Genomic DNA, 23,312 nt, shown 5'->3' with positions numbered 1-23,312 from the left:
CAAACAATTTACACTTTTTCAAGAGTTTTTTAATACAGAAGAACACATTACAAAATGCTTTGATTGTTTTCTCCATATGTGTATTGATATGATTTTGTTTTAATTTGGACTAAGCTGAAGATTAATTTTGATTTCTATATCGAAAACAATTATATACAAAATTATAGAGGAAAAAATTGTTAAAATGAAAATATTACCAGTTGACATTGTGCCAACAGTTGTAGTCCCAATGATCGTTTGGCCCGTTTTCAAAGTTGTTAATGTAGTGGTTGTAGACTGTTGTGTAGTACCTGTATTTGGTGTTGGTTGTGAGGTACCTTCAGTATGTGTTGGTTGTGATGCTGTTGTGGTTGTAGGCTTTTGTGTTGTACCTGGAGTAGGTGTTTGCTGTGATGTACCTACAGTGGTAGTAGGCTTTTGTGTAGTACCTGTAGTAGGTGTTGGTTGTGAAGTTGCGACAGTTGTTGTAGGCTGTTGTGTGGTACCTTCAGTAGGTGTTGTTTGTGATATACCTACAGTTGTTGTATACTGTTGTGTAGTGCCTTGAGTAGGTGTTGGTTGTGATGATGCTGTTGTTGTAGACTGATGTGTAGTACCTGGAGTAGGGGTTGGTTGTGTAGTACCTGCAGTAGTTGTTTGCTGTGATGTTCCGACAGTGGTTGTAGACTGTTGTGTAGTACCTGGAGTAGGTGTTGACTGTGATGCTACAGTAGTTGTAGGCTGTTTTGAAGTACCTGGAGTAGGTGTTGGTTTTGATGTACCGACAGTGGTTGTTGGCAGTTGTGTGGTACCTTCAGTTGGTGTTGGTTGTGATGTCCCGACAGTGGTTGTTGGCAGTTGTGTAGTACCTGGAGTAGGTGTTGGTTGTGTTGTACCAACAGTGGTTGTTGGCTGCTGTGTAGTACCTGGAGTAGGTGTTGGCTGTGATGTACCGACAGTGGTTGTAGACTGTTGTGTAGTACCTGGAGTAGGTGTTACCTGTGTAGTACCTGCAGTAGTTGTTTGCTGTGATGTACCGACAGTGGTTGTAGACTGCTGTGTAGCACCTGTAGTAGGTGTTGGTTGTGATGATTCTGTTATTGTAGACTGCTGTGTACTACCAGGAGTAGCGGTTGACTGTGTAGTACCTGCAGTAGTTGTTTTCTGTGATGTTCCGACAGTGGTTGTAGACTGTTGTGTAGTACCTTGAGTAGGTGTTACCTGTGTAGTACCTGCAGTAGTTGTTTGCTCTGATGTTCCGACAGTGGTTGTAGACTGTTGTGTAGTACCTGGAGTAGGTGTTGGTTGTGATGTCCCGACAGTGGTTGTTGGCAGTTGTGTGGTACCTTCAGTAGGTGTTGGTTGTGATGTCCCGACAGTGGTTGTTGGCAGCTGTGTAGTACCTGGAGTAGGTGTTGGTTGTGTTGTACCAACAGTGGTTGTTGGCTGCTGTGTAGTACCTGGAGTAGGTGTTGGCTGTGATGTACCGACAGTGGTTGTAGACTGTTGTGTAGTACCTGGAGTAGGTGTTACCTTTGTAGTACCTGCAGTAGTTGTTTGCTGTGATGTACCGACAGTGGTTGTAGACTGTTGTGTAGTACCTGTAGTAGGTGTTGGTTGTGATGATTCTGTTGTTGTAAACTGCTGTGTACTACCTGCAGTAGCGGTTGGCTGTGTAGTACCTGCAGTAGTTGTTTGCTGTGATGTTCCGACAGTGGTTGTAGACTGTTGTGTAGTACCTGGAGTAGGTGTTACCTGTGTAGTACCTGCAGTAGTTGTTTGCTCTGATGTTCCGACAGTGGTTGTAGACTGTTGTGTAGTACCTGGAGTAGATGTTGGTTGTGATGATGCTGTTGTTGTAGACTGCTGTGTACTACCTGGAGTAGGTGTAGACTGTGATGCTACAGTAGTTGTAGGCTGTTTTGAAGTACCTGGAGTAGGTGTTGGTTTTGATGTACCGACAGTGGTTGTTGGCTGTTGTGTGGAACCTTCAGTAGGTGTTGGTTGTGATGTACCGACAGTGGTTGTTGGCAGTTGTGTTGTACCTGGAGTAGGTGTTGGTTGTGTTGTACCAACAGTGGTTGTTGGCTGCTGTGTAGTACCTGGAGTAGGTGTTGGCTGTGATGTACCGACAGTGGTTGTAGACTGTTGTGTAGTACCTGGAGTAGGTGTTGGCTCTGATGTACCGACAGTGGTTGTAGACTGCTGTGTAGTACCTGGAGTAGGTGTTGGCTGTAATGTACCGACAGTGGTTGTAGATTGTTGTGTAGTACCTGAAGTAGGTGTTACCTGTGTAGTACCTGCAGTAGTTGTTTGTTGTGATGTACCGACAGTGGTTGTAGACTGCTGTGTAGTACCTGTAGTAGGTGTTGGTTGTGGTGATTCTGTTGTTGTAGACTGCTGTGTACTACCTGGAGTAGCGGTTGGCTGTGTAGTACCTGCAGTAGTTGTTTGCTGTGATGTTCCGACAGTGGTTGTAGACTGATGTGTAGTACCTGGAGTAGGTGTTACCTGTGTAGTACCTGCAGTAGTTGTTTGCTCTGATGTTCCGACAGTGGTTGTAGACTGTTGTGTAGTACCTGGAGTAGGTGTTGGTTGTGATAATGTCGTTGTTGTAGACTGCTGTGTACTACCTGGAGTAGGTGCTGACTGTGATACTACAGTAGTTGTAGGCTGTTTTGAGGTACCTGGAGTAGGTGTTGGTTTTGATGTACCGACAGTGGTTGTTGGCAGTTGTGTAGTACCTGGAGTAGGTGTTGGTTGTGTTGTACCAACAGTGGTTGTTGGCTGCTGTGTAGTACCTGGAGTAGGTGTTGGCTGTGATGTACCAACAGTTGTTGTTGGCTGTTGTGTAGATCCTAGAGTAGGTGTTGGCTGTGATGTACCGACAGTAGTTGTAGACTGTTGTGTAGTACCTGGAGTAGGTGTTACCTGTGTGGTACCTGCAGTAGTTGTTTGCTGTGATGTACCGACAGTGGTTGTAGACTGTTGTGTAGTACCTGGAGTAGATGTTGGTTGTGATGATGCTGTTGTTGTAGACTGCTGTGTACTACCTGGAGTAGGTGTTGGTTTTGATGTACCGACAGTGGTTGTTGGCTGTTGTGTGGTACCTTCAGTAGGTGTTGGTTGTGATGTACCGACAGTGGTTGTTGGCAGTTGTGTAGTACCTGGAGTAGGTGTTGGTTGTGTTGTACCAACAGTGGTTGTTGGCTGCTGTGTAGTACCTGGAGTAGGTGTTGGCTGTGATGTAAAGACAGTGGTTGTAGACTGTTGTGTAGTACCTGGAGTAGGTGTTGGCTGTGATGTACCGACAGTGGTTGTAGACTGCTGTGTAGTACCTGGAGTAGGTGTTGGCTGTGATGTACCGACAGTGGTTATAGATTGTTGTGTAGTACCTGAAGTAGGTGTTACCTGTGTAGTACCTGCAGTAGTTGTTTGTTGTGATGTACCGACAGTGGTTGAAGACTGCTGTGTAGTACCTGTAGTAGGTGTTGGTTGTGTTGATTCTGTTGTTGGAGACTGCTGTGTACTACCTGGAGTAGCGGTTGACTGTGTAGTACCTGCAGTAGTTGTTTGCTGTGATGTTCCGACAGTGGTTGTAGACTGTTGTGTAGTACCTGGAGTAGGTGTTACCTGTGTAGTACCTGCAGTAGTTGTTTGCTCTGATGTTCCGACAGTGGTTGTAGACTGATGTGTAGTACCTGGAGTAGGTGTTGGTTGTGATAATGTCGTTGTTGTAGACTGCTGTGTACTACCTGGAGTAGGTGTTGACTGTGATACTACAGTAGTTGTAGGCTGTTTTGAGGTACCTGGAGTAGGTGTTGGTTTTGATGTACCGACAGTGGTTGTTGGCAGTTGTGTAGTACCTGGAGTAGGTGTTGGTTGTGTTGTACCAACAGTGGTTGTTGGCTGCTGTGTAGTACCTGGAGTAGGTGTTGGCTGTGATGTACCAACAGTTGTTGTTGGCTGTTGTGTAGATCCTAGAGTAGGTGTTGGCTGTGATGTACCGATAGTAGTTGTAGACTGTTGTGTAGTACCTGGAGTAGGTGTTACCTGTGTAGTACCTGCAGTAGTTGTTTGCTGTGATGTACCGACAGTGGTTGTAGACTGTTGTGTAGTACCTGTAGTAGGGGTTGTCTGTTCTGTTGCTGTTGTAGACGTTTGTGTGGTACTTGACTGAAATGTACTTGTAGTTACTGGGATAGGTGATGTACTGACTGGTGGAGCAGGTGGAGGTGGAGTGGTGCCAGTAGTGGTTGCCGTTGTGCCCGTGGTTATTGCTTATTGTCATAAAAATACAGATACTTTTGTAAGACAGGTGTTTACTACATGATACCAATATATAATGAACTTATGATGCGCTTTTTTTTTAAAGAATATGGCAAAAAAAAAGCCTGACATTTTTGTCATAACACCCCTTTTCGGTCATACTCGAAGTAAACAGCCATGAGAAAATACATAAACTCGGTCATCTATTATGCCGTTGAAGGAAATTATTGACATAATGCCATACAAGCAGCAGGAGCCAAGAAGAGAAACCATTACAATTTATATCTCACTATTCGTTTTGCTACGTACTATTAGAGTGTTTCAATTATTTTCATTCAAATTTGACGATGTAGGTATGGTTCACTTGTTGTTGTCATTTTCTGTCATTTCTACTCAACAATTATGATTCTTGAATTTCTTACTATTCTGTCAATCAGATAAATCAAAAAGCAAAAATCATTTTTTTACTTTCATTAACAAAAAATATTCTCTACAATGATATTCTGAACATTGAATAAATAAAACATGCAATACAAAACTAACCTGTAGTTGTTGATGCTGCACTGGTAACTGAAATGAGGAGACATTATTTATTTACGTTGTCAAAACAGTTCACTAATTTTAAATTAATTAGATTAAAGATGTGTATTCCAACATTTATATTTATGTATAGTAATGTAAAACAAGTGTTTTTATGTCAATTTATCATAAGGAAATGTTGATTATCATACTGATACCAGAGTACAGTCTTTTGTGAATGATATCCCTGCTTTTTTTGTTGTTCTAATCATCATCTTTGTAGCGATTGCAATAGCATAATACGTGAACTATATAAAATTTCTCTTTCCCTACAATGTTCTGTACTATATGCTTAGGTCAAATGACAACTTAATACATTTTTTTCATCTATTATACTGATAACGTTTCTTTTAAACTTAATTTCACGATAATTTGTTAAATATCTGTGAAGTCTATCATCATGATCATTGCATAAAAGGCAAATAAAATCCGGTATATTTTGATAGAGTAAGGATACGTAAAAGTGTTTTTTGTAAGCTCTGAGTTTTATTAAAATAACCTTTAAAATAGAGTTACCTGGTACATAACAGACTCTAAATTTAACATCTGAAATGCTTGGTGTAGCTTCAATATTGTCCATTGGTTTTACATTGATGCGCATAGAGTCTGCATCTGTCATATTGAAATTCAATGTGAAGGTTTCTTTCACTTCTTTCGTTTGGTATGTTTGCTGCAAATTTAAATCATATTTTTAAAATCTAAACATAACTGTTTACAAACATGTAAATAAATATGACCTCCTTTTCACTATATTTTTTTTTATAAAGACAGAGCTTTCATCATTATCGAAATTGCTATAATGTAAACTAGAGATAATAGTAAGTTACCGATGCTCAAATCTCATAAGAGATATAATCTGTTAAGAAATTATAAATCAAGGTAAAAACCCAAACTGAGGGAATTGCATTAACTCTAAACGAAACGAGACCGGGTGGGACCACAGGGTTACACAAGGTTAGTGTCTCCTATGATGCACACATCACTTGCCATACGAATAAAAAAACTCGTCAAATTGTCACAATCGGGAATAGGACACTATCAGTCAATTTACAGATTAGAAGACTATCTGGTATCAAAAGATCTAAGAATGCGAGTACATGTCGCTTGTGAGCTGAGACAAAGATATATCGTAACAGTCAATCAATTCTTAATGATGGCCACAAAATTTATATAGTGTCAAAAACAGTCGTTTTTCCTCATAACTCTGTTGAATCAATGTATTGTGCCAGGAGTATCCCCTGTTAATGAACTCTTTACAATGTGAATATGAACGAGAGTAACGTATTAATTGAAATATGTAGACGCCATACGATGAGGCAGTCTATTTTACTGGTAAAGAATGGAGAGTGGACAGTTTGAAAGTTGAAATCATCATTTTTGTCATAGATTATAATTTGTAGTCTTATATCTGTGTCAATATCGTGAAAAAGATTAAGATAGGCAGCAGACATTCACTCATAGGGTCTTTGCATCGGAAATAAACACATAAAACAGTTGTTGGCATGCTACGGGTTATATGTTCTTCTCATATATTTTATGATGTTATGATACTTAACCCCTAACAGGAGAGATTGTATTTGATTTACATATAATGAAGACACAGGGGCCTCGGTGGCCGAGTGGTCTAAGTAGTTACTACTGTAATCACTAGCCATTCAACACTGATGTTGTGAGTTCGAACCACGCTTGTGAGGGTGCACTCGACTCCAATCTTAATTGACTAGGATTGTCAGTTTTCCTATCGAAGGTCTGTGGTTTTCTCCGGGCACTCCGGCTTCCTCCACCAATAAAAACTGGCCGCCACGAAATAGCCCAAAAGCGGTGTTTAAAAGTGGCGTTAAAGCACCAAAAATCAAAATCAAATTATAATGATTACATAATCTTTCCATCAGTTCAATTGAGGTCTGGAGCTGGCATGTCAGTAACTGCTAGTAGTCCTTTGTTAATTTTTGTATCATTGTCATTTTGCTTAGTTTCTTCTGTTACCTATTCTGACATCGGACTCGGACTTCCTGTTAACTGTGTTTTACTGTGCGTATTGTTGTGTGTTTGTTTATTCTACATTGGCTAGAGGTATTAGGGGAGGATTGAAATCTCACAAAACATGTTTAACTCCGCCGCATTTTTGCGCCTGTCCCAAGTCAGGAGCCTCTGGCCTTTGATAGTCTTGTATGTTTATTTTTTATTTTAGTTCATTTTTATGTTTCGATGTTTTATGTGACGTCCATTCCCACTGAACTAGTATATATTTTTGTTAAAGGGGCCAGCTGAACCCCGCCTCTAGTAGCGGGATTTTCTCGCTGTGTTGAACACCCATTGGTAGCCTTCGGCTGTTGTCTGCTCTTTGGTCGGGTTGTTGTCTCTTTGACACATTCCCCATTTCCATTCTCAATTTTAGTTTCGGTAGTGTCCTTAACTGAGACATATGAGATGCAAGTATTCACTGAAATGTGGGTTATTGAGCAACAGGACAACTTCAATATATCTGAAGGTTAAATGGAAGAACTTTGCAAGATATATTTTTCTTTTTGCCTTTCAGAAGGTTCTGTGTAATTTTTTTAATTTTTCTAAGGACTTTTGTAAAGTTTAGGTACCTAGTTCAGAAACGGGAGATTTCCATCATCTCTTATTTTTTAACACCAGAGAGAAAAAGGAAGGGTTTGTGATTTTCGGGAATGATGTAGGGGTACATGCGGGATTCCAGGGTTGCGACGTATTCCAATTTCTTTAGTGAGACATTCCATAAAGATTTTTGCATTTAAGAACAATATTGTTTAAGGTTTTTAGTGGAAAAGTTACCCTTATTACTAAACTATATTTTTCATCATCTTTGGAAGTAGTTGTCATGGGTTGGTATACCCTGTTGAAATGAATATCCATAATTATTGCAACCAGGTTGGTATTGTTTCGATAACGGAAATGTTTTGAGTCTCAAGAAATAGTGAATTGAGTTTAAAAAATGGTACTAATTGCTTTCATTCACTTCATTTAAACTCTGGTGGATAGTTGTCTCATTAGCAATCATACTACACCTCCTTATGTTTATATAGGGATACTATATTATTTTGATTTGTTGTGTCCTTTAGAACATCCGCTTGAAACCGTGTTATCCTAGGCGACGGGTCATTCAGTATATTGGTATTTTGTCTACTTTTTGACATGCTGTTGAGCTTCCGAGCTGGTAGAATCCCCAACTTCCACAAGCAGAGATTACGAATAGGTTATATAAATGATGGTACAGATTTTTTCATTATATATTGTATTTTTGCATGGCTTAAAAATTTCCAGGTCCTACTGAACACAGCAATGAATATATAATTTAGTCTTCGGTTTTATATTAATGTAAAAGTCAATCTCCTTAAAATGTAAATTTTGTAAAGAAATAAGACGAAGCCAAAGGCTAATCAAGAATAAAGAAACAGATGATATTTAGTAATTGTTATTTGATTGATGTGTTATCAGATTTGCTATATATCAACTTTATTTGTTTTATAAGAAAGTCCATATTAAAGGAAACAATATTGTACTTACAGTTTTTGTGCTGATAACATTTCCTTCTGAGTCAAGTAAATCCACTGTAATCCTCTCAATATTTAGGAGTTTCACCACAATATCAACAAATGTAGCGGGATTATTTTTACCATTTATGACATATTCTATGCTACTACCGTCAGTAATTGGAGTCCAGCTACCTGTGGATCCTTCAAATGCGTTTACTGAATCCTGGCCAACTTTGCCATTAGTTGTTTTTATTTCAAGATCTGTGTCATTTCTATTTTCAAACTTGAAAGTTTTGGGATTCGTACATACTCCTTAAAATAGTAACACAATAATTATAACGAATTTCTATGTCACAAATGACACATTGTTAATCTTAACAAGAAAAACAATACTATACTCATCAATGCACCTTCATACAATAAATAAGCCGATAAAAATCAAAATGAAAACTTCATATATCCAAATGAGTAATATTTCCACATTATTGCCAAACAAAAAAAAATATATGCTTAATCGTGCTTTTTAGTACTAGAAATCAAACAAACAAATTCGGTCTTATAATCATAAATATGAGAGAATATGTGATATACCAACATGAGACAGCAACCAATAAACATCAAAACCACAAAAGAATACATACAGTCTTCAATAATCTTAAAGCATCTTAATATATGTTCATCTCTCATTAGACTGAATATAGAAAAAAATAATCTGATTTAAGAGACTGTCAATCAGACAAAAGTTAAGTAACCGTGGTGCAGACAAAAACAAGTGATGAATATTTATTAGTTATAATTGTAAGGATAATAGTTCTTTGGTGACTTATTGATCTTTAGGGTACTGCATACTGGTAAAGTAAACTTACGAAGTCTTCTTCAGTTTTTAATGGTATGAAGTTATAATTTTTCATTTTCTGCTAACACTTAAAACACTGATAGCAGTAGTTAGGTAATTTTTCAACAAGATAAAATTTTCATTTATAGAGTTTTTTGGCGAGGGTTGGTTTGTAAACATGTTGAAACCCGGATTACATTTGTAATATTTGAAACTGTCTGCTTCCACGTTTCGTCTTATATCAGCAATCAAAAGTTTAAAAATCGTTACAAATATATATGTAGGACTCTAATGTGCGATGATACTCTAAAGTGCGATGTTATACGCTAAAGTGCGATGGTGTCAAACGCTAAAGTGTGATGGTATGACACGCTAAAGTGCGAAGGTATAGCACGGTAAAGTGCGATGGTGTAACAGGAATGGGGTTGCGGCAATGGTTTTCGTTTGTTTCTGTGTTCCTATTATTGTCTTTCTCTTCTTATTTGTTTTTAAATTTACACTGGACATTGTGTGGCCCTATGTATATATAATATATAGATTGCTATGCGGCGCAGGCTAAGTCTCCACGTTAAAGGCCGTAGTTATTAGTTGCATATATCAACGACATTTGGTCTTGGGTATATATGTGTCTCATTTTTTTATTCAAAGTACGATAGTTGTCAAAAAAGTGTAATAGGTACATTGCAGTTGCTAGTATATACGTTCAAGTTAGAATACCATGCGGATAAAGCCAATGCTCCGCGTTAAAGGCCATGCGGTAACCTATCGTTGCTTACATTAAACACATTTGGTCTATCTGGTCGTTTGGTTACTGTCTAGTTGACGTATATCCATATCTTTAACAGAAATGACGAACCATATTGTAAAAAAATGTTTTATAATCTAAGAATGATTTCATTAGAAAGTAAAAAAGTAGACTTTATTTCACGCAAGTTCATAACATGGAATTACAAACATAGAAGAAGCTGCTAAATTAAAATTGGACGAATTTAATTCCTCAACATCCAAGTGAGCCATCTCCAGAATCTCCTTTTCCTCTTAAGTTAAATTATTTTTTGTAACTTTAACATGAAAAGTAGAAATACTAAAATTATTTCAGAATAAATGATCAAATGATCATGTGTATGATCGTCCTGTATATGCATGTGAAATTTGCCACTGTACGTTCAACTAGCAACACTATGTTTATATTACTTATCAATTAATTTTACCGAACTACTGAAAAATATGGTTTTCAAAGCGTTTCATACACATCGTCACTATTAAGGTAATCCGCTTTTTCATTTTTGTTGATTTCCATTGTTGTCGGGAAAACCAACTTTAGCGTATTGAGCCATCGGACTTTAGCGTGTTCCATTTAATAACACAGACCATCGTACTTTAGCGTATCAAACAATCGCACTTTAGCGTAGACTATCGCACTTTAGTGTGGCCATCGCGTGTTAGCGTCCCCATCGCACTTTAGAGTCCTACATATATTTTATAAAACTACTGAAAATAACTAACCTTGGGGTGTTGTGATAGTACTTTGTACTGTTTCTGAAAAAGAATATTGATTGTTGATTGCTTAACGTCAAGTGGCAAATATTTAATGCATGTTCAGGACCAGAACAAATCAACAATAAATACAATAGGTAGGTCCTGTAATAGAGGCCATCGGGGATGAAGGTCGGGGAAATTTGGACTGCCATTGAAAAAAAAGGGTACATTGAATGAGGACAGGCCACCTACGGACCCCTCAGAGTTGTTGCAAGGATTCTTAACGTACAGAGAGCGTGACGAAACTCTATACACAAGGCCTCGGATTTAACGTCACCATTTTGACCGGTCGTGGCTGCGTTCTTGTACATCCCGCACAGCCAAAAGGACGCCCCACTTTGGCAAGGGTTTTACTGCCGGTCGGAAGAAGACATGTAGTGACCATATTTGTATTTCCCAGTCACCCTTCGGGGGCCGAAAAAGAAAATATATTTCTTATAAAACAAAGCTAGAATAAAACTTAATAATTGCTGTTTTTCATTTTTATCAGCTTATCTGAAATGATTATCAGATAAGATTGAAAAAATAGACCAAACACGTTTGGTACCTGGCTTCATATCAAATAATGTGTTGTTACCTGTAGTAGATGTTGGCGTTGATGATGATATTACAGTTGTTGAAGGCTGTTGTGTTGTACCTGCAGTAGGTGTTGGCTGTGATCCTGCAGTGGTTGTAGGTTGTGGTGTAGTACCCGGAGTAGGTGTTGGCTGTGATGCTGCAGTAGTTGTAGGCTGTTGTGTGGTACCTGGAGTAGCAGTTGTCTGTGATGTACCAACAGAGGTTGTACGCTGTGGTGTAGTACCTGTAGTAGATGTTGGTTGTGATGTACCAACAATGGTTGTAGGCTGCTGTGTTGTACCTGCAGTAGTTGTTGGTTGTGATGTACCGACAGCGGTTGTAGACTGTTGTGTAGTACCGGTAGTTGTTTGCTGTGATGTTGCAGTGGTTGTAGGCTGTTGTGTAGTACCTGCAGTAGGTGTTGACTGTGATGTACCGACAGTGGTTGTAGGTAGCTGTGTGGTACCTGTCGTAGGTGTTTGCTGTGATGTACCAACAGTGGTTGTAGGCTGTTGTGTAGTACCTGTAGTAGGTGTTGCCTGTGATGTACCGACAGTGGTTGTTGGTTGCTGTGTGGTACCTGTCGTAAGTGTTTGCTGTGATGTACCGACAGTGGTTGTAGGTTGTTGTGTTGTACCCGTAGTAGGTGTTGGTCGTGATGTACCGACAGTGGTTGTAGGCTGTTGTGTAGTACCTGGAGTAGGTGTTGGTTGTGATGTACCGACAGTGGTTGTAGGCTGTTGTGTAGTACCTGGAGTAGGTGTTGGTTGTGATGTACCAACAGTGCTTGTAGACTGTTGTGGGGTACCAGTAGTAGGTGTTGGATGTGATGTACCGACAGTGGTTGTAGGTTGCTGTGTGGTACCTGTCGTAGGTGTTTGCTGTGATGTACCAACAGTGGTTGTAGGCTGTTGTGTAGTACCTGTAGTAGGTGTTGCCTGTGATGTACCGACAGTGGTTGTAAGTTGTTGTGTAGTACCCGTCGTAGGTGTTGGTTGTGATGATGCTGTTGTTGAAGACTGCTGTGTAGTACCTGGAGTAGTAGTTGGTTGTGATGTCACTGAAATGGTCGTAGACTGTTCAGTGACACTTGGTGTTGGTGGCAGTGGCGGTGTTGTGGGTACGCTCGTTGTTGTTCCACCTTGATTTTAATTTGTATTGCAATTAATAATAATTAAAACAATATATATAAATATCACATAGCATTTAATTGACTATGAGACATTTAAGTTTTGCTTGTTGTTCAATTATCTCTTTCATATGCATATTAATATGTTACTTTTCAATGATATGTTTATTAATGTATTTCATTATATCGATGAAGACAACTTATAACACCTTTTTAAGTAAGATTTCACGTTGTTCATTGAGAAAACTGAAATACGAAATGCTTTAATTTGGTATCTTCATACATGTTTTATTATGATATTTTTGGTATGATTGATCGGTATTCATAAGTATTGATTGTTCTGTCAAAACAATCATATGACAAATTTAAAAGGAAAATAGTAAGTTTAAAATAATTACCAGTTGACATTGTGCCAACGGTTGTAGTCTGAACTTTTGTTTGGCCTGTTCCTGAAGTTGTGGTTCCAGTAGTTGTGGTTTGCTGTGATGTTGCAGTGGTTGTAGGCTGTTGTGTGGTACCTGTCGTAGGTGTTTGCCGTGATGTACCGACAGCGGTTGTAGGCTGTTGTGTGGAGCGTAGAGTAGTTGTTTGCTGTGATGCTGCAGTAGTTGTAGGCTGTTGTGTGGTACCTGGAGAAGTTGTTACCTGTGTATTACCTGCAGTAGTTGTTTGCTGTGATGTACCGACAGTGGTTGTGGACTGTTGTGTGGTACCTGTAGTAGTTGTTTGCTCTGATGTACCGACAGTGGTTGTGGACTGTTGTGTAGTACCTGTAGTAGTTGTTTGCCGCGATGTTGCAGTGGTTGTAGTCTGTTGTGTGGTACCAGTAGTGGGTGTTGCTTGTGATGTACCGATAGTGGTTGTAGGCTGATGTGTGGTACCTGTCGTAGGTGTTTGCTTTGATGTACCAACAGTGGTTGTAGTACCTGGAGTAGATGTTGGTTGTGATGTCACTGGAATGGTCGTAGACTGTTCAGTGATACTTGGTGTTGGTGGCAGTGGCGGTGTTGTGGATCCGCTCAAGGTTGTTCCACCTTGATTTTAATTTGTATTGCAATTATCAATAAGAAAACAATATTTAAATATCTCATAGCATTTAATTAACTATGAGACATTCAAGTTTTGCTTGTTGTTTATATATCTCTTTCATATGCATATTAATATGTTACTTTTCAATGATATTTATATTAATGTATTTTATTATATCGATGAAGACAACTTATAACACCTTTTAAGTAAGATTTCAATTTGTTCATTGAGAAAACTGATATACGAAATGCTTTAATATGGTATCTTTATACATGTTTTATTATGATATTTTTGGTATGATTGATCGGTATTCATAAGTATTGATTGTTCTGTCAGAACAATTATATGACAAATTTAAAAGGAAAATGGTAAGTTTAGAATAATTACCAGTTGACATTGTGCCAACGGTTGTAGTCTGAACTTTTGTCTGGCCTGTTCCTGAAGTTGTGGTTCCAGTAGTAGTTGTTTGCTGTGATGATCCAGTGGTTGTAGACTGTTGTGTGGTACCTGTCGTAGGTGTTGGCTGTGATGTACCGACAGCGGTTGTAGGCTGTTGTGTGGTGCCTGGAGAAGTTGTTTGCTGTAATCCTCCAGTGGTTGTAGGCTGTTGTGTGGTTCCTGTCGTAGGTGTTGGCTGTGATGTACCGACAGCGGTTGTAGGCTGTTGTGTGGTGCCTGGAGTAGTTGTTTGCTGTGATGCTGAAGTAGTTGTAGGCTGTTGTGTGGTACCTGGAGTAGGTGTTACCTGTGTAGTACCTGTAGTAGTTGTTTGCTGTGATGTTCCGACAGTGGTTATGGACTGTTGTGTAGTACCTGTAGTAGTTGTTTGTTGCGATGTTGCAGTGGTTGTAGTCTGTTGTGTGGTACCAGTAGTGGGTGTTGCCTGTGATGTACCGACAGTGGTTGTAGGCTGATGTGTGATGCCTGTCGTAGGTGTTTGCTGTGATGTACCAACAGTGGTTGTAGGCTGTTGTGTGGTACCAGTAGTAGGTGTTGGTTGTGATGTACCGACAGTGGTTGTAGGTTGCTGTGTGGTACCTGTCGTAGGTGTTTGCTGTGATGTACCAACAGTGGTTGTAGGCTGTTGTGTAGTACCTGGAGTAGGTGTTGCCTGTGATGTACCGACAGTGGTTGTAAGCTGTTGTGTTGTACCTGGAGTAGGTGTTGGTTGTGATGATGCTGTTGTTGTAGACTGCTGTGTAGTGCCTGGAATAGTAGTTATTTGAGATGTCACTGGAATAGTCGTAGACTGTTCAGTGATACTTGGTGTTGGTGGCAGTGGCGGTGTTGTGGATCCGCTCAAGGTTGTTCCACCTTGATTTTAATTTGTATTGCAATTATTAATAAGAAAACAATATCTAAATATCTCATAGCATTTAATTGACTATGAGACATTCAAGTTTTGCTTGTTGTTTATATATCTCTTTCATATACATATTCATATGTTACTTTTCAATGATATTTATATTAATGTATTTCATCATATCGATGAAGACAACTTATAACACCTTTTAAGTAAGATTTCAATTTGTTCATTGAGAAAAATGATATACGAAATGCTTTAATATGGTATCTTCATACATGTTTTATTATGATATTTTTGGTTTGATTGATCGGTATTGATAAGTAATGATTGTTTTGTCAAAACAATTATATGACAAATTTAAAAGGAAAATGGTAAGTTTAGAATAATTACCAGTTGATATTGTGCCAACGGTTGTAGTCTGAACTTTTGTCTGGCCTGTTCCTGAAGTTGTGGTACCAGTAGTAGTTGTTTGCTGTGATGATCTAGTGGTTGTAGGCTGTTGTGTGGTACCTGTCGTAGGTGTTGGCTGTGATGTACCGACAGCGGTTGTAGGCTGTTGTGTGGTGCCTGGAGTAGTTGTTTGATGTGATGCTGAAGTAGTTGTAGGCTGTTGTGTGGTACCTGAAGTAGGTGTTACCTGTGTAGTACCTGTAGTAGTTGTTTGCTGTGATGTACCAACAGTGGTTGTGGACTGTTGTGTAGTACCTGTAGTAGTTGTTTGTTGCGATGTTGCAGTGGTTGTAGTCTGTTGTGTGGTACCAGTAGTGGGTGTTGCCTGTGATGTACCGACAGTGGTTGTAGGTTGCTGTGTGGTACCTGTCGTAGGTGTTTGCTGTGATGTACCAACAGTGGTTGTAGGCTGTTGTGTAGTACCTGGAGTAGGTGTTGCCTGTGATGTACCGACAGTGTTTGTAAGCTGTTGTGTAGTACCTGGAGTAGGTGTTGGTTGTGATGATGCTGGTGTTGTAGATTGCTGCGTAGTACCTGGAATAGAAGTTGTTTGAGATGTCACTGGAATGGTCGTAGACTGTTCAGTGACACTTGGTGTTGGTGGCAGCGGCGGTGTTGTGGATCCGCTCAATGTTTTTCTACCTTGATTTTAATTTGTATTGCAATTATTAAAAAGAAAACAATATCTAAATATCTCATAGCATTTAATTGACTATGAGACATTCAAGTTTTGCTTGTTGTTTATATATCTCGTTCATATGCATATTCATATGTTACTTTTCAATGATATTTATATTAATGTATTTCATCATATCGATCAAGAGAACTTATAACACCATTTAAGTAAGATTTCAATTTGTTCATTGAGAAAAATGATATACGAAATGCTTTAATATGGTATCTTCATACATGTTTTATTATGATATTTTTGGTTTGATTGATTGGTATTGATAAGTAATGATTGTTTTGTCAAAACAATTATATGAGAAATTTAAAAGGAAAATGGTAAGTTTAGAATAATTACCAGTTGACATTGTGCCAACGGTTGTAGTCTGAACTTTTGTCTGACCTGTTCCTGAAGTTGTGGTACCAGTAGTAGTTCTTTGCTGTGATGATCCAGTGGTTGTAGGTTGTTGTGTGGTACCTGTCGTAGGTGTTGGCTGTGATGTACCGACAGCGGTTGTAGGCTGTTGTGTGGTGCCTGGAGTAGTTGTTTGCTGTGATGCTGCAGTAGTTGTAGGCTGTTTTGTGGTACCTGGTGTAGGTGTTACCTGTGAAGTACCTGTAGTAGTTGTTTGCTGTGATGTACCGACAGTGGTTGTGGACTGTTGTGTAGTACCTGTAGTAGTTGTTTGTTGCGATGTTGCAGTGGTTGTAGTCTGTTGTGTGGTACCAGTAGTGGGTGTTGCCTGTGATGTACCGACAGTGGTTGTAGGCTGATGTGTGGTACCTGTCGTAGGTGTTTGCTGTGATGTACCAACAGTGGTTGTAGGCTGTTGTGTGGTACCAGTAGTAGGTGTTGGTTGTGATGTACCGACAGTGGTTGTAGGTTGCTGTGTGGTACCTGTCGTAGGTGTTTGCTGTGATGTACCAACAGTAGTTGTAGGCTGTTGTGTAGTACCTGGAGTAGGTGTTGTCTGTGATGTACCGACAGTGGTTGTAAGCTGTTGTGTAGTACCTGGAGTAGGTGGCAGTGGCGGTGGTGTGCCTCCGCTCTGTGTTGTTCCACCTTGATTTTAATTTGTATTGCAGTTATTAATAAGAAAACAATATCTAAATATCTCATAGCATTTAATTGACTATGAGACATTCAAGATTTGCTTGTTGTTTATATATCTCGTTCATATGCATCTTCATGTTACTTTTCAATGATATTTATATAAATGTATTTCATCATATCGATGAAGACAACTTATAACACCTTTTAAGTAAGATTTCAATTTGTTCATTGAGAAAACTGATATACGAAATGCTTTAATATGGTATCTTCATACATGTTTTATTATGATATTTTTGGTTTGATTGATCGGTATTGATAAGAGTGATTGTTTTGTCAAAACAATTATATGACAACTTTAAAGGAAAATGGTAAGTTTAGAATAATTACCAGTTGACATTGTGCCAATGGTCGTAGTCTGAACTTTTGTCTGGCCTGTTCCTGAAGTTGTGGTTCCAGTTGTTGTAGATTGTTGTGTAGTACCTGGAGTAGGTGTTGGTTGTGTTGTACCGACAGTGGTTGGAGGCTGTTGTGTAGTACCTGTCGTAGGTGTTGTCTGCGATATACCAGCAGTTGTAGTAGGCTGCTGTGTAGTACCTGGAGTAGGTGTTGGCTGTGATGTACCAACAGTTGTTGTTGGCTGTTGTGTAGAACGTAGAGTCGGTGTTGGTTGTGATGTACCGACAGTGGTTGTTGGCTGCTGTGTAGTACCTGAAGTAGGTGTTGCCTGTGTAGTACCTGCAGTAGTTGTTTGCTGTGATGTACCGACAGTGGTTGTAGACTGTTGTGTTGTACCTGTAGTAGGAGTTGTCTGTGCTGTTGCTGTTGTAGACTTTTGTGTGGTACTTGACTGCAATGTACTTGTAGTTACTGGGATTGGTGATGTACTGACTGGTGGTGCAGGTGGAGGTGGAGTGGTGCCAGTAGTGGTTGCCGTTGTGCCCGTAGTTATTGCTTATTGTCATAAAAATACAGATACTTTTGTATGACAGGTGTTTACTACATGATACCAATATATAACTAAGTTATGATGCGCTTATTTTTAACATCAACATTGTGAATATGGCAAAAAAAAAGCCTGACATTTTTGTCATAACACCCCTCTTCGGTCATACTTGAAGTAAACAGCCATGAGAAAATACATAAACTCGGTCATCTATTATGCCGTTGAAGGAAATTATTGACATAATGCCATACAAGCAGCAGGAGCCAAGAAGAGACACCATTACAATTTATATCTCACTATTTGTTTTGCTACGTACTATCAGAGTTTTTTAATTATTTTCATTCAATTTTGACGATGTAGGTATAGTTCACTTGTTGTTGTCATTTTCTGTCATTTCTACTCAACAATTATTATTTTTGAATTTCTTACTATTCTGTCAATCAGATAAATCAAAAAGCAAAAATCTTTTTTTTTAATTTCATGAACAAAAAATATTTTCTTCAATGATACACTGAACACTGAATAAATAAAACATACAATAAAAAACTAACCTGTAGTTGTTGATGCTGCACTGGTAACTGAAATGAGGAGACATTATTTATTTACGTTGTCAAAACAGTTCACTAATTTTAAATTATCTAGATTAAAGATGTGTATTCCAACATTTATATTTATGTATAGTAATGTAAAAAAAGTTTTTTTATGTAAATTTATCATCAGGAAAATCATACCGATACCAGAGTACAGTGTTTTGTGAATGATACCCCTTCTTTTTTGTTGTTCTAATCATCATCTTTTTAGCGATTGCAACAGCATAATACGTGAACTGTATAAAATTTCTCTTTCTCTGCAATGTTCTGTACTATATTCTTAGGTCAAATGACAACTTAATACATTTCTTTAATCTATTATACTGATAACGTTTCTTTTAAACCTAATTTCACGATAATTTATAAAATATCTGTGAAGTCTATCATCAGGATCATTGCATAAAAGGCAAACAAAATCCGGTATATTTTGATAGAGTAAGGATACGTAAAAGTGTTTTTTTGTAAGCTCTGAGTTTTCTAAAAATGACCTTTAAACTAGATTTACCTGGTACATAACAGACTCTAAATTTAACATCTGAAATGCTTGGTGTAGCTTCAATATTGTCCATTGGTTTAACATTGATGCGCATAGAGTCTGCATCTGTCATATTGAAATTCAATGTGAAGGTTTCTTTCACTTCTTTCGTTTGGTATGTTTGCTGCAAATTTAAATCATATTTTTAAAATCTAAACATAACTGCTTACAAACATGTAAATAAATATGACCTCCTTTTCACTATGTTTTTTTTTATAAAGACAGAGCTTTCATCATTATCGAAATTGCTATAATGTAAATTAGAGACAACAGTAAGTTGCCTATGCTCAAATCTCATAAGAGATATAATCTGTTAAGAAATTATAAATCAAGGTAAAAACCCAAATTGAGGGAACTGCATTAACTCTAAAAGAAACGAGACCGGGTGGGACCACAGGGTACCACAGGGTACCACAGGGTAAGTGTCTCCTATTATGCACGCATCATTTCCCATGCGAATAAAAAAACTCGTCAAATTGTCACTATCGGGAATAGGACACTATCAGTAAATTTACAGATCAGACGACTATCTGGTATCAAAAGATCTAAGAATGCGAGTACATGTCGCTTGTGAGCTGAGACAAAGATATATCGTAACAGTCAACCAATTCTTAATGATGGCCACAAAATGTATGTAGTGTCGAAAACAGTCGTTTTTCCTCATAACTCTGTTGAATCAATGTATTGTGCCAGGAGCATCCCGTTAATGAAGTCTTTGGTTTTCCCGTTTGAATGGTTTTACACTAGTAATTTTTGGGGCCCTTTATAGCTTGATGTTCGGTGTGAGCAAAGGCTCCGTGTTGAAGACCGTACTTTGACCTGTAATGGTTTACTTTTATACATTTTGACTCGGATGGAGAGTTGTCTCATTGGCACTCATACCACATCTTCTTATATCTATTTACAATGTGAACATGAACAGAGTAACGTATTAATTGAAATATGTAGACGCCATACGATGACGCAGTCTATTTTACTGGTAAAGAATGGAGAATGGACAGTTTAAAAGTTGAAATTATCATGTTTGTCATAGATTATAATTTGAAGTCTTATATATGTGTCAATATCGTGATAAAGATTAAGATAGGAAGCAGACATTCATCATTGCGTCTTTGCATCGGAAACAAACACATATAACAGTTGTTGGCATGATACGGGTTATGTTCTATTCATATATTTTATGATGATATGATACTTAACCCCTAACGGGAGAGATTGTATTTGATTTTCGTATAATGAAGACATAATCTTTCCATCAGTTTAATTGAGGTCTGGAGGTGGCATGTCAGTTACTGCTAGTAGTCCTTTGTTAATATTTGTATCATTGTCATTTTGCTTAGTTTCTTCTGTTACCAATTCTGACATCGGACTCCTGTTAACTGTGTTTTACTGTGCGTATTGCTTTGTGTTTGTTTATTCTATATTGGCTAGAGGTATAGGGGGAGGATTGAGATCTCACAAAACATGTTTAACTCCGCTGCATTTTTTCGCCTGTCCCAAGTCAGGAGCCTCTGGCCTTTGATAGTCTTGTATGTTTATTTTTAATTATAGTTCATTCAAATGTCTCGGAGTTTAGTGTGATGTCAATTTTCACTGAACTAGTACACACTTTTGTGAAAGGGGCCAGCTGAACCCCGCCTCCAGTAGCGGGATTTTCTCGCTGTGTTGAACACCCATTGGTAGCCTTGGGCTGTTTTCTGCTCTTTGGTCGGGTTGTTGTCTCTTTGACACATTTCCCATTTCCATTCTCAATTTTAGTTTCGTTAGTGTCCTTAACTGAGATATATGAGATGCAAGTATTCACTGAAATGTGGGTTATTGAGCAACAGGACAACTTCAATATATCTGAAGGTTAAATGGAGGAACTTTGCAAGATATATTTTCTTTCTGCCTTTCAGAAGGTTTTGTGCGATTTTTTTTGATTTTTCTAAGGACTTTTGTAAAGTTTAGGTACCTAGTACAGAAACGGGAAATTTCCATCATCTCTTATTTTTTAACACCAGAGAGGAAAAGGAAGGGTTTGTGATTTTCGGGAATGATGTAGGGGTATATGTGGGATTCCAGGGTTGCGACGTATTCCAATTTCTTTAGTGAGACATTCCATAACGATTTTTGCATTTAAGAACAATATTGTTTAAGGTTTTTAGTGGAAAAGTTACCCTTATTACTAAACTATATTTTTCATCATCTTTGGAAGTAGTTGTCATGGGTTGGTATACCCTGTTGAAATGAATATTCATAATTATTGCAACCAGGTTATACTTAGCAGAATTTGTTTCGATAACGGAAGTGTTTTGAGTCTCAACAAATACTGAATTGAGTTTAAAAATGGTACTAATTGCTTTCATCCACTTCATTTAAACTATGGTGGATAGTTGTCTCATTGGCAATCATACCACATCTCCTTTTGTTTATATAGGGAAACTATATTATTTTGATTTGTTGTGTCCTTTAGAAAATCCGCTTGAAACCTTGTTATACTAGGCGACAGGTCATTCAGTATATTGGTATTTTGTCTACTTTTTGGCATGCTGTTGAGCTTCCGAGATGGTAGAATCCCCAACTTCCACCAGCAGAGCTTCCGAATAGGTTATATAAATGATGGTACAGATTTTCTCATTATATATTGTATTTATGCATGGCTTAAAAATGTGCAGGTCCTACTGATCACAGCAATGAATATATAATTTGGTCTTCGGTTTTATATTAATGTTAAAGTCAATCTCCTTAAAATGTTATTTTTGTAAAGAAAATAAGACGAAGCCAAAGGCTAATCAAGAATAAAGAAACAGATGATATTTAGTAATTGTTATTTGATTGATGTGTTATCAGATTTGCTATATATCAACTTTATTTAAGAAAGTCCATATTAAAGGAAACAATATTGTACTCACAGTTTTTGTGCTGATAACATTTCCTTCTGAGTCAAGTAAATCCACTGTAATCCTCTCAATATTTAGGAGTTTCACCACAATATCAACAAATGTAGCGAGATTATTTTTACCATTTATGACATATTCTATGCTACTACCGTCAGTAATTGGAGTCCAGCTACCTGATGATCCTTCAAATGCATTTTCTGAATCTTGGCCAACTTTGCCATTAGTTGTTTTTATTTCAAGATCTTTGTCATTTCTATTTTCAAACTTGAAAGTTTTGGGATTCGTACATATTCCTTAAAATAGTTACACAATAATTATAACGAATTTCTATGTCACAAATGACACATTGTTAATCTTAACAAGAAAAACAATACTATACTGATTAAAGCACCTTGATACAATAAATAAGCCCATAAAAATCAAAATGAAAAGTTCTTATATCCAAATGAGGAATATTTCCACATTATTGCCAAACAAATAAAAAAAAATATGCTTAATCGTGCTTTTTCAGTACTAGAAATCAAACAAACAAATTCGGTCTTATAATCATAAATATGAGAGGATATGTGATATACCAACATGAGACAGCAACCAATAAACATCAAAACCACGAAAGAATACATACAGTCTTCAACAATCTTAAAGCATCTTAATATATGTTCATCTCTCATTAGACTGAATATAGAAAAAAATAATCTGATTTAAGAGACTATCAATCAGACAAAAGTTAAGTAACCGTGGTGCAGACAAAAACAAGTGATGAATATTTATTAGTTATAATTGTAAGGATAATAGTTCTTTGGTGACTTATTGATCTTTAGGGTACTGCATACTGATAAAGTAAACTTACGAAGTCTTCTCAAGTTTTTAATGATATGAAGTTATAATTTTTTTTTCTGCTAGCACTTAAAACACTGATAGCAATAGTTAGGTAATTTTTCTTTTCATTTATAGAGGTTTTTTTTGGCGAGGGTTGGTTTGTAAACATGTTGAAACCCGGATTACATTTGTAATATTTGAAACTGTCTGCTTCCACGTTTCGTCTTTTATCAGCAATCAAAATTATAAAATCGTTACAAATATATATTTTATAAAACTACTGAAAATAACTAACCTTGGGGTGTTGTGATAGTACTTTGTACTGTTTCTGAAAAAGAAGATTGATTGTTGATTGCTTAACGTCAAGAGGCAAATATTTAATGCATGTTCAGGACCAGAACAAATCAACAATAAATACAATAGGTAGGTCCTGTAATAGAGGCCATCGGGGATGAAGGTCGGGGATATTTGGACTGCCATTGAAAAACAAGGGTACATTGGATTAGGACAGGCTACCTACGGACCCCTCAGAGTTGTTGCAAGGATTCTTAACGTACAGAGAGCGTGGCGAAACTCTATACACAAGGCCTCGGATTTAACGTCACCATTTTGACCGGTCGTGGCTGCGTTCTTGTACATCCCGCACAGCC

The 23,312-nt window shown here is 37.8% G+C and overlaps 1 protein-coding gene and 1 long non-coding RNA gene across 3 annotated transcripts in view; one reads left to right on the top strand and one right to left on the bottom strand.

Moving 5' to 3' along the window:
• LOC127730909 (mucin-17-like) overlaps positions 1 to 23,312 on the bottom strand; it is a 92,865-nt gene that overhangs the window by 24,536 nt on the left and 45,017 nt on the right. Inside the window, exons 45-62 of the mRNA XM_052239523.1 lie at positions 22,958 to 22,990; positions 21,856 to 22,136; positions 18,932 to 19,085; positions 18,388 to 18,414; positions 17,281 to 17,844; positions 16,198 to 16,902; positions 15,114 to 15,707; positions 13,925 to 14,731; positions 12,787 to 13,017; positions 11,279 to 12,400; positions 10,669 to 10,701; positions 8,359 to 8,639; positions 5,344 to 5,497; positions 4,792 to 4,818; positions 4,101 to 4,259; positions 3,540 to 3,596; positions 2,559 to 3,401; positions 198 to 2,390 (exon numbers count right to left, since the gene is read on the bottom strand). Coding sequence (XP_052095483.1) covers positions 198 to 2,390; positions 2,559 to 3,401; positions 3,540 to 3,596; positions 4,101 to 4,259; positions 4,792 to 4,818; positions 5,344 to 5,497; positions 8,359 to 8,639; positions 10,669 to 10,701; positions 11,279 to 12,400; positions 12,787 to 13,017; positions 13,925 to 14,731; positions 15,114 to 15,707; positions 16,198 to 16,902; positions 17,281 to 17,844; positions 18,388 to 18,414; positions 18,932 to 19,085; positions 21,856 to 22,136; positions 22,958 to 22,990 — 8,265 coding nt within the window. The remainder of the gene's footprint in view (positions 1 to 197; positions 2,391 to 2,558; positions 3,402 to 3,539; positions 3,597 to 4,100; positions 4,260 to 4,791; positions 4,819 to 5,343; positions 5,498 to 8,358; positions 8,640 to 10,668; positions 10,702 to 11,278; positions 12,401 to 12,786; positions 13,018 to 13,924; positions 14,732 to 15,113; positions 15,708 to 16,197; positions 16,903 to 17,280; positions 17,845 to 18,387; positions 18,415 to 18,931; positions 19,086 to 21,855; positions 22,137 to 22,957; positions 22,991 to 23,312) is intronic.
• On the top strand, positions 1,350 to 4,048 carry LOC127730917 (uncharacterized). 2 transcript variants are annotated; one of them, XR_007995367.1, is made up of 6 exons: positions 1,350 to 1,391; positions 2,091 to 2,147; positions 2,262 to 2,483; positions 2,568 to 2,621; positions 3,156 to 3,212; positions 3,855 to 4,048. It is a non-coding gene; the product is annotated as an uncharacterized LOC127730917 (long non-coding RNA). The 2 variants fall into 2 exon arrangements; XR_007995366.1 differs by lacking the exon at positions 1,350 to 1,391 and having other exon boundaries at positions 2,053 to 2,147.

This window comes from Mytilus californianus, unplaced genomic scaffold (assembly GCF_021869535.1).
Source record: "Mytilus californianus isolate M0D057914Y unplaced genomic scaffold, xbMytCali1.0.p SCAF_2, whole genome shotgun sequence".
In the NCBI taxonomy this organism is placed as follows: domain Eukaryota; kingdom Metazoa; phylum Mollusca; class Bivalvia; order Mytilida; family Mytilidae; genus Mytilus; species Mytilus californianus.
Note: the sequence above shows the minus strand (reverse complement) of the source record. Positions and strands in the feature narration are given on the sequence as shown.